This window comes from Cupressus sempervirens, chromosome 1 (genome assembly GCF_028749045.1).
Source record: "Cupressus sempervirens isolate cs-2001-9-10 chromosome 1, ASM2874904v1, whole genome shotgun sequence".
In the NCBI taxonomy this organism is placed as follows: Eukaryota; Viridiplantae; Streptophyta; class Pinopsida; order Cupressales; family Cupressaceae; genus Cupressus; species Cupressus sempervirens.
This window is the reverse complement of record NC_143118.1, coordinates 842,116,520-842,127,302: the sequence shown is the minus strand read 5'-3', so window position 1 is coordinate 842,127,302 and position 10,783 is coordinate 842,116,520. Positions and strand designations below refer to the sequence as shown.

General features: G+C 32.6%; 1 protein-coding gene across 2 annotated transcripts; it reads right to left on the bottom strand.

Moving 5' to 3' along the window:
- Window positions 1–234: 234 nt before the first annotated feature.
- Window positions 235–6,793, bottom strand: LOC149580472 (uncharacterized). 2 transcript variants are annotated; one of them, XM_089791265.1, is made up of 9 exons: window positions 6,520–6,793; window positions 6,327–6,389; window positions 4,175–5,253; window positions 3,156–3,803; window positions 2,923–3,054; window positions 2,596–2,777; window positions 2,405–2,516; window positions 794–937; window positions 235–681 (listed from the first exon to the last, which is right to left on the bottom strand). In XM_089791265.1, the coding sequence occupies exons 3-9, from the start codon at window positions 5,225–5,227 to the stop codon at window positions 568–570; spliced, it is 2,385 nt and encodes a 794-aa protein (XP_089647391.1). In that variant the 5' UTR covers window positions 5,228–5,253; window positions 6,327–6,389; window positions 6,520–6,793; the 3' UTR covers window positions 235–567. The 2 variants fall into 2 exon arrangements, with proteins under 2 accessions (XP_089647391.1, XP_089647400.1); XM_089791274.1 differs by having other exon boundaries at window positions 4,175–5,247; window positions 6,520–6,728.
- Window positions 6,794–10,783: the final 3,990 nt, after the last annotated feature.

The following is a 10,783-nucleotide window of genomic DNA, read 5'->3' as shown; positions in this document are numbered from 1 at the left end:
ACCTTGTTGAGATTTATCATATTGATAAAGAGAATCATACAGTTCCCGCTGCTTCCAAATTCTGGAGACAAACTACTTGCAGAATATTGGCCACTAGTATAAATTCTAACAGGTAAAATTTGAAAAAACCTCTCATTATAGGCACTTGGTTTAGGATGAAAAGGGACTTCATCTGAAATTAGGAAAAATCATGTTTGAATGAAAATGAATCATCAATTTGACTCAAACAAGAGCTAAGCAAGTCTTCAATGTCTTTTGATTGAATTGAATATAAATATTCAGTTTCTCGGAGATGAAGAAGGATGACCCAATATGCTGAAGGTACCTAGGGAACAATATATCCAAAATATTGTTGTCAATTTTTCTAGAATTACAAAGCATGGCCATGAATAAACAATAGTTCACTCATGGTGTGCTGTACTTAACACCCTCAAATGGCATAGCAGCAAATCATCCGACTTAAATCGAGGTGAATTTTCTTTTTTTTCACATTCAAGGTACCATTACATAGTTTATTGCACCATTGTTATGCCTCCATAAAAATAAGGTACTTTCTTGGCAATAATATTAAGTTGAGAAACTGGAATAGTTTAGATCTTGTGACTCATGATCGTCAATGTGAACAAGACGACGCAGTTCCTCGAAAGCACACATGGTTTCTGCATCAAACCCTCCTGCAAACTGCAAATCCAGCAGACAAATAAATGCAAAAGAAAACATTACTCGCAGCAATATAATAATAATTAAGATATTAAAGCCGCCAATCCATATGTCACATGAAGTGAATATTTACCTGATGAGCTCTGAAAGCAAAACGCACACCCTGAAGCAGCAAGAATTCCTGTGCAGGCTCCTTTTCTAAGTTTCCTGTCGACTCCAGTTCTATGGATATTCGCTTCATGTATCTCTTTGCTAGCTTAACAGAACTTAGCTTTATCTGTATCAAAGAAGATCATTAAATTATGAGTTTGAACATAAGTATACATTCAAAAGGGACATCAATACCAAAAATATGGGCTTCTTAATGATCACTGATTGCTAATAAGCACTCATGAAATACCAGATAACATTCTCTACCAGGCACCATCCTTACAATACGATGTCCCAAAACTTCAATGTTTAAGATCTGTTGTAGGAATGTATGTTTCAGCTGAAGTTGAAAGGGAACAATTTTTGCATTTAAAGGAAGTTTTATAAAGTGAAGCCCCACTGATAGCTGCAACCAATTTCAGTTGTATGGCAAAGCTGGTAATTTCTACCAATTTAGTGCTCAAAGCATGTATTTTTTATGTTTAAGTCCAATCCAATCATGATGCTCATCTGAGCCATGGTTTCTTTCATTAACACATCTATAGTGAATAAAATGCCACAAATGACAGTTTGTTGTATACACTAAAGGAAACTTTCCACCTGCAAAAAGGATTGGATCATAAGAGGATATGAAGGTGGATTTGAGAAAATGGAGAAAACCTTTAATCCTTGCAAATGCAGAGACAGTTAAGCAAAAGGATCCGAATTCATAATATAAATTGAGTCAATTAAGTTATTAGCTAATCAAGCAACTATGTCATGAATCCAAAACCATGTAATAGATAGATCAAGATGCCTGGAGCAATTTGTCGAGGATGGGAAAAAATTAAAAATAAGTAATTCAAAAAAAAAAATTGATATCCTATTCTCAGGCTGAAAGGAATGAAAGGAAATGGATTTCATTCTTAGCTACAATGACACTTCTTCAACATTAGTGTAGCAGAATAAAGATAAACTTGCTCTCAGCATGGTGTACTTGGAACTTCGTCAAAATTTTAATTTTTAAAACCATTTTTATAGAACTCAATCCAGCCTTAACTTTCAAAAGATATCAGCTTAAGATAATCTTATTGATGTTAAATAATGAGAAGTTTTGAGCAGAAATTCTACCCCAAATAATTGAGATTATTTATTATCTCGACAAAAGTAAGTTTGATTTCCTTGTTAAACATACAAGTGTTTTCATGCAAAGAAACAACCCTAAGAAGTTAAAACAGAACTAACACAAAATTACAAGTCAGTGAACTGACAAAAGAGCATCTGTTAACTAAGATAAGAAATGTCACTCGTATGACCCTCTAACCTTTTAATTGCAATAAATAACATATCCAGTCCATGAAGTATCCATTGCCAGTGACAACCTACAATTTAATCTTCTAGAAACAACTTTTAATACTCTCCTATGAATGGTGTAGCTAAAAACATATGTAAGTTTGTTTATATAGAAAGGTGAAACATATTAATAAAGTTTGAACTTTGATCTATTCATGTTTAGATTGAGACACAGCTAATATCAAGTATTCCCTGGATGAAGTTGCACCCAAGTAAGTCAAGATGATATAGGAAAAAGCTTAATTAATTCACAAATTAATACCTCACGAACAAGGCCATCATCAAGCATCCAATCAATTGGAATCTGAAACTCTTTGTAAAGGGCCATTGTCCTTTCTCTTGTTTGCAGCAGGTTATAGACAATTTGCTCCAGCCTAACAAAAGAATAAAATAAATTATCAAAAAATAGAATTTCTTTGTCAGGAGATACATGAGATTATTTCAAATTCTTACTTTTTGAGCAACATTGTCATCCTCTTTAAAGTAACATCACAGTGTTGATGAGGATCGTCATCAAATGACAAAACTTCAGATTTCAACTTTTCCATATCCCGATATGTAAATGCAGCTTCTCGCATAGTGTCAGCTTTCTTCTCTGGCCAGTCAAAATGCTTTAAAACTGCTCTCTCATCAACCTACAGAATGGTATTCAAAATCTTAAATATCCCATGCTAATTAATATAATGGAGAATTGTTTTTAAACCAAACAATCAGACTGGAAATTTACATTTTGAGAGGGAATAGGAAGAGTTTAGCATTTGTTCTAGGATCATAACTTACAAGGAAAGAAAGCTCCTCATCAAGCCACTGAACAAAAGCTAACACATCTTCAATATTGACATAAGCTGCAACCCTTAATTCTTGTATCAGATACCGGACAAAGTCACCTTGGGTTTCAACGTCTTCTTTGATCTGAAAAGATTGAAGAAAAAGAAAGAAAAAGGTCACGGTGTTCCTTCCCCAACATAAACCAATACTGAATAATGTCAATAACAGATTCAAGCTCAACTCACTGCTAGCAAGTGTGCAGAACGGTTTTCAATTTCTCCAATCATGCTGCTACGAGCTGTTGCTATATCTGGATTTTCAGAATTCCCAATTGTAGAGGAATCCTTCTTTGAATCTCGTTTCATCAGTGAACGGTAAAACTGTACTACTTCTGGAGCTTTCTGCATTGTGTCTTTTCCTACTATTTTGTTAGAATTAAGGGCTTTAAATGGAGTTAAGGATTGTCGAGGCATTGGAGGTGGTGGTGGAATGTTGCTGGGACATTTTGGAGCTGGAGCTGGAGGTGGGGGTGGAGGTAGTGGCATGCTGCTTGGATATTTTGGATTCAAAGAGGTTGAGACAGTAGAAGATACTGATAATGGTTTTGGAGGAGGTTTTGGTATTCTTGGTGGTCTTTTTGTACCTTCAAGGCCCATATATTTAGTCAAAAAAAGTTGTTTGGAACTCAATGCTTTCTTTTCCCCCTCCTTTGGTTCATCCGTTTCCTTCTCCCCTACTTTTTTCCCATCCATAATCTTATCATGATCATTCTGACAATTTGTTCTGTGTTTATCTTTAGATTCAGTTAGCTTTCCTGAAAGTTCTGAAGATGATGCCCTCGATGGACCAGACAAGGAGACACTCATCCCATTTGGCCGTTCAAGTTTCTTGGGCTTTATCAAAATGAAAATGCAGTCAGCAATTTGTATCCCCAAAATTCAGTATGGAAATGGTACTACATCTATAGAAAGCATTCCTAATTAACTTTTGGTTTTGAACATTTACTGACATCTTATTGGAACTTAAATAGAAGTGTTACTTTCTTATAGAACATCACTTTGAGACTTAACATCATATAAACTCAACACCCTACGGAAATTTTAAAGCCCTCCTAACTCTAACAGGCTCTATGCATTGCTTGTTGCAGATAAAGCATATACACACTTCGAAAGGTCCTACAAACTAACTTAATTTAAGGGATGCTAACAGTATTATGTCATCATATGAGTTTCTGAAGAGAAAAGTAAATGTTAAGCTCACTTACCTCGGCCAGAGGGCAAAAAGCAAGAATTTCTGACTCAGCTTTCGCAAGCTTGTTTGCCATCTCTCTTTTCTGTTGCACAAGCTCTGCATTCATGTTTTGCAGCCTAGCAACTTCGGTTTCAAGTTCTGCCTTGGTGTGTTGTAGCTGAACGACTTGAATTTCCATGTCCATTGTTGTATGTGGTTTTTTTTGAACAAGTGCATCATATTCTGATTTCTGAGCTTTTGCAAGCTTGTCTGTCATTTCCCTTTTCTCCTGTACAAGTTCAGCGGTCATGTTATGCAGCTGAAGAACTTCACTTTCAAGTTCTGTATTCCTGCTTTGGAGCTGAACAATCTGGGTCTCCAAGCTTCTTGTTGTCTCCGAACTCTTTTTAATATTTTCCGCACTTTCTGCTCTCAAAGAAACAATTTTCATATTCAATCCCTCAATTTCAGTACACCTTGCACCAAGCTCTTCCTCCAACACAGTAACCTTGTGCAATGCTCTGAACAAATCTTTTTGCTCATGGAGAAGTTCACTGTGAAGTGCCTCCTCTGTTTCTTGTAATCCCTTGATCATTCTTCTCAGTTGTCGAATTTCATGTGTAGGACAACATGACTCAACTGGTTTGATAAGATTGCTATCAGAATCCAAATTAATAGATCTTTGTGACTGTTTCAAAGAATTAAGACCTCCACATGTCCGAAACTTCGGATTCGTCGGAGCAACAGACGTCTTGATATTTCCAAATTCGGGGTCCTGATGAATTTCCAGAATAGGAATTCCTGTGCTTTTTCTCACAGCCTCAGTTCGAGAACCTAGTGGATTTCTCGAAGGAGCTCTAACAGAAGCCTGATCCCCCTTTTTGGCATTCCCTTCCACAGAAATAGCCTTCGTTTTTGTCCTCGTCTCCTTTGAAACTCTATTAAATGCCTCAGTTCTCCGTAGTCCATCCCTAGGCTTGACGCCATTGACAGAATTCTTGCTCGAAGAGCTCAATTTGCTACTTTCAGTGCTTGAATTCGTAGCTGTCCCTTGCCTGATTTCGTTTCTAGGAATCTCTTCTTTCATCTTTGAGTCCTGTTGTGCCCCTGTTGCTTCAGAACAGCATAATTTTCCACAAAATAAATTTCAAATTCCTAGAAGAACAAACCATTGAGATTTGGCTAGAAGATGAATTGAAAACAACCTAAAGGAAAAATATCAGAGGCAATATACTTAGATTTCTATGATTAGCCACTATTTAGCTGGAAATTTCTAAGGATAGACTTGCAAATAGCTGTAAAATCTTGAATATAACTACACACAAAAGAAAATTATAGACTTCTAAACCTTTTGCTTCCATTCAACGTGTATTAGCGAACGAGATACACGGCAACAACTATAACTGATACTCGTTTAATTCGGGCGTTGGGATGGTCTCCATTATACAATTAAAATTTCTTTGAGCTTTTCAACGACTTTAAACTGAAAATTTCTTCGTGAACACCAACGATTTAAATTTATGCTAACATCTCCGATGTTACCAAAGATTTTGATTTTCGAAAAATAAAAATAACAAAGGTTAAAACTGAAAGAAAATGTGACAATCTCGATGTTCAGCAGTTTATTTAGAAAAGTACAAAATAAGGCCGAGCTTAATATCATAGATAGATAAAGCGAAATATATAAATTCAAATTACAAAATAAAACCAAGGGGGCGAAATGTCGTCTCAAATAATCTGCAAAAGTCAAAAATCTACTAGCATTGTGCATAAATTTATGAGCTTGGAATGATTATTTACTCATTCAATAAATCTTTCTTCCCAAGTAGAAATTTTCATATATTATACTTACTCCGCCTGAAACTGCGAGGAATTTACATATCTGTAATTGTTTCTAGATAACAAAAACAAATATTTGCTCGTATTACAAATATATTAAATTAAATAAGTAACTAATCATTCTAGCTAGAATCTCCAGAGGTTCTACAGCTTCGGCACTATAACAATCTGGCTTCAAATACAAAGTAATTATTCGCTCAAAATATCAGTCTGGCTTTGCAAATTTTCACTCATTTTCTCAAACACAGAGTAAATGCCTCACTTGCCTGTTAACAACATTATTTGTTCATATAATCACTCTGGATTGCAAATTTTCTGAAGCAAACAAATGGAAGTACAACATTTACCTGCAGCATTACATAAAGCCCGCTATAAACAGTACTCCCGTAATTTCACTAAGCCCTGCATATCTGTGCAGAAAACAACATTTCATTAGCACCTATGTCAACAAATACTCTAATACTGCTCCCAAATTTCCAGCTGAAAGTGAAACAGCTTCAAATGGATGTCATTAAACATTCAATGACATGGAATACTCACGGAAAGCCAGATTTTACACAAAAATCGAGTAATTAGCATAGTTTTTTTCGTCGTTCGTGCAAAACACCGTCTGAAGCTTTCTAAATTCGTTGGACTCCACAAAATAATTGTCATACGCCGTCAATATTGTACAAATGTTTTCAGCAAAACAAGTGTAAATAGTTCAGCTGCTCGACGAAATTTCAGCTCTGAAATCTTCAAAAAAATACTGAAGAGTTTTGATAAAATTCAGGCTTTGTTTGCAGGGTGTTTGTAAAACATCCCTGAACGGAATGGCTTGCAAAGAAGTGTTTTGTCGTTATTATTATTATAATAGCATTTTTAATTTAATTAAAAAATAATTTTCCTAACCTTTTGGACCCATGTGGAATCTATTTTCTCAAACTTTAAATGGAAAAAAATATTTCAAAATTAATATCGTTTTCTTTTTGGAGCGCGATGTTTTCAATAATGTAAAGAAAGGAGTGTTATGGTAACAGATGGTGTGATTTGTGTCGAAAGTAAATGTGCTTCATTTTTCCTAGGATTAGATATTTTTTTATTTTATTTTTAAAGATTATAAATATAAAAGTGTAATTTTGTAAGTAAGTTAAACATATGTAATGGTGAAATTGAATTTTTTTATATAAATGCTAATTATTTTAATTTATTTTAAAATTATAATAATCTTATATCTAGATATGAACACACATTGTTTATTGCATGACTACTAAAAAGAGTCACACATTTTGTGTGTTCAATTAGTATATATATATATAAATGTTCAATTAGTATATATATATATACTTCAAGATTATGATGATATAAGAGATAGTTCTCTTTCTTAATCATGAGGATAAATATATATGAATATACATTTTAATCTTAATTAATTGAGAAAGGTTAAAATAAATTATTTATTTAAAAAATTTAAACATTTATACTATTACCTCTATTGTAAACTCTTTCTTTAAGGATATTCTCTAATGCTTGTATTATTTGTCCTAAATTTATGTATACTATATATATATATATATATAGGTAAGAAGATTTTATATTCTAAAATTAATTTAAAACAAAATAAAATAGGCTAAATTTAAAAAAGCTAAATTAGAAATGAAATTTTGTAATGAAAATTTCTTTGTTGTCCTACATTAGTAATAAGAATTAAGTCAAAGTCATTAACATAATTATAGATTAGAATGCAATTACTAATGCTAGACATTATATCGTATATCAATAAGTGATCAAGGTTGATCTAAGTCGTAATAGAAAAATCTATAATGATGTAAGATACTTTCCTTAATGTGTATAATATAGGATCATCTAGTGGTAAGGACAAAATTGATAATGTGCATTTAGATATTAATATGGACAAAGTAAATCTATATTTTTGATAATATACGGTAGAAAGTCAAAGTGTTCATTTATTGCCAATATATAAAGATGAGCAATGAGTATTTCTCTCATCGATGTGTTTCACTTTCTATTGACGACATCTAAAGATCGCTTATTTATCCATATTGTTGTCATGGTAGCAACCCAATAAGTCTAGGGCTCTACATCAAAATGACAACATTTGTAAATAAACAATACAACTATCTTTGATCAATAATTAAGAAAGTTTCACAATGACACATGCAATTCTTTAATCAAATAATATGATTTATTCTTAATATAAGAACAAATAAGATATTTGAAAAAAATAATCGCTTTAAGAAGTAATGACAACACATTTTAATTCATAATTAATAATATAATTTTAAAATATTAATAAGATGATTTTAGTTCCTATCTAAAACAATTGTAATGTAAAGCTTGTACTCCAAAACAATCTCATACATTTTATTTTTTTAAAACATTTTTAATCTTTAAAATATTAACACTTTTCATATAAAATCTATAAAAATATATCTAATTTTGCTAAAATAAATTTTAAAAAACAAACAAATTAACCCACCAATAAACCCATACCCATCAACGATGAGTTGCCCAACCCCTAATCTAATTCCAAACTAAAGAAAACAAATAAAATTAACATTTAAAATAACCAATTAATAAGATTGACTTTAAAATATGTATATAATTTTGTTAAAAATTGAGTTTAAGAAAGCTAACAATATAAACCACTAATAAGCAACCCTTATCTCCATCAACCCTCATCTACCAACCTATAATCTAATCCTAAACTTGAGAAAACAAATAAGTTGAATATTTCACAATACCCATTTAAAGAGATTGACTTCAAAATTTATGTCAAATCACAAAAGAGGTTAGCTTTTGTCTTAATTGTTTGAAAGCAATGAGGCAACTGCATGGTGGTGTTCTATCACACTAATGAATTCAGTTTACAATTTATTAGAGCGTTCCTTATATGTGGGCCATCCGAAACATATGATATATTAAAGCAATATGTTTGTTCCCTTTTATTTAAAAACTCAAATTGACCTTGAAAAGTGGGCAACATGGCCAACATAGACGTTAAAATAGATCTTGAATGCTCCGTCGGTTAGCAAAACAAAAACAGCATTCCCATTACTGTCAGCTAATGTTGTACGACATGTTTTTAATCATTAACAATTGGTTTGGGTATTATTTGACTATAGTGCTTATCTTTCAATGCAACAAGCATATGGTATAAATGTTCCTTCAAATACAAGTAGCTCACTATGGGCCTCAACTCATATTATTTCATGGTAACCCTACCTTGGTATGTGGGGTTGAGTTATCACCCTTCTTATTGTCCATGTCCTTCATCATGGTTTCTTAATCTATACTCTTAGCGGGAGGAGGGAGAGTGGGTTTTTTATTTATTTTTTCCTAATTTTTAAAAAAAAAAATTTAAGAGTTAGGTAATTATTGAATTGTTTTAGATTTATTAAATTGGGATAGTATAAAGTAGTCGAATATATTAATAAATTTATATATAAAATAAATATAAGTTCGATGTTGATGTATTTCTTAGTATACATTTTTTTTGATTCATTTTGTATTAAAGATCTTTTGTGTCGAAGTGAAAGATTATCCTCATCAATCCATGGCCATAAAAATAAATATGAAGACAAAATATTAATGTATGAAAAACAAAGTTCATTCATGTGAAATCTTTGATAAGGTCAACAAGGAAAGATTATCCTCAAAGTGCACACAAATTTTTATTCAAAGATGACAACATACATAACTCTACTAATATATGAAAAAAGAGACAACCCATAAAATACAACAAAATGGAGGCCTAAAAAATGACAACACAAAATTCCAATATTTTGTCTTCATATGAAATCTCAAAGATCAAAGTCTTTATATTTATAGATAAATACCAAAATTAATTATTTCTCTCATGTTTCCTTTCCTCATTCCTCTTTGTACAAAACTTATGCTTTTATAGCACATACGAATACTCATTACAGTGACAGTTACAAAAAGAACATAATTTGTTATGTTTTTGTTATCAAGATAGGTGACACTTCAAATTTCATCTGGGTCCACCTCTTCATTTATTTGTCGTCCACTTCCTCCTTGCCTTCCAAGTTTACCTATAGCAGGTTGAGTATTTATGCCATACAGTCGAGGCCCTTTATTCTTTCACTTTGGCTAGTATAAAACTAAATTTTGTATGGTCTATCTCCCCCTCCATCTCAAAGATATCATCTCATCGCAAGCATGATTGGTACTTAAGTCCCAGGAAGCAATGAACATATTGAAGATATTGTCAAATTTTTCCATCTCTACTTTTGTGAGACAAGGTTGGAGTATAGGTTGGTCTCTTAATTGTTGTGTCCCTCTACCACAAGAACCCACATCTCAACAGGGTCAAACTACTACTGATGTAACTTGCAAGATAATTGTCAGAGAATAAGGTGATCAAAGAAATGTGTTTGTACTATATTTATAACCACTTCATTCAACTATTAATTTTGTTAGTGCGTGAGAGATTTAAAATCTTGTACTTCACCAACTTGTAATAAGACACACTTGTATCCCATTAGATTATGCCAGGATTGCCTTATTAAAAGCAAGATAATATCATGATGAATGTGCCTCAAAATTCCCACTATGGGACAGTTTCTCAAAACCTAAGTCGAACATTTCCAACTTTTGGAAAGGAGTGATCAAGTGACCATGTCGTGAGATCAAGGGAATACAAAAATGATGAATTCATTGTCACTATTTGTGAACTTCATAAAACTCATGAAGACGTGGTAGCATGGGTTGTAAACTTAGCAAAAGTAACAATTGGGTGACATAAAGAGAGATTAAGTTGTAAAGTGGAAAGTTTCAAAAT

Coding starts and splice junctions, on each gene's coding strand:
- LOC149580472 (XM_089791265.1), bottom strand. CDS start 5,227: ATGAAAGAAGAGATTCCTAGAAACGAAATCAGGCAAGGGACAGCTACG. Junction 3,055..3,155: donor GTTCTGCACACTTGCTAGCA/GTGAGTTGAGCT, acceptor CAATCTTTTCAG/ATCAAAGAAGACGTTGAAAC. Junction 2,517..2,595: donor ATGACAATGTTGCTCAAAAA/GTAAGAATTTGA, acceptor TTCTTTTGTTAG/GCTGGAGCAAATTGTCTATA.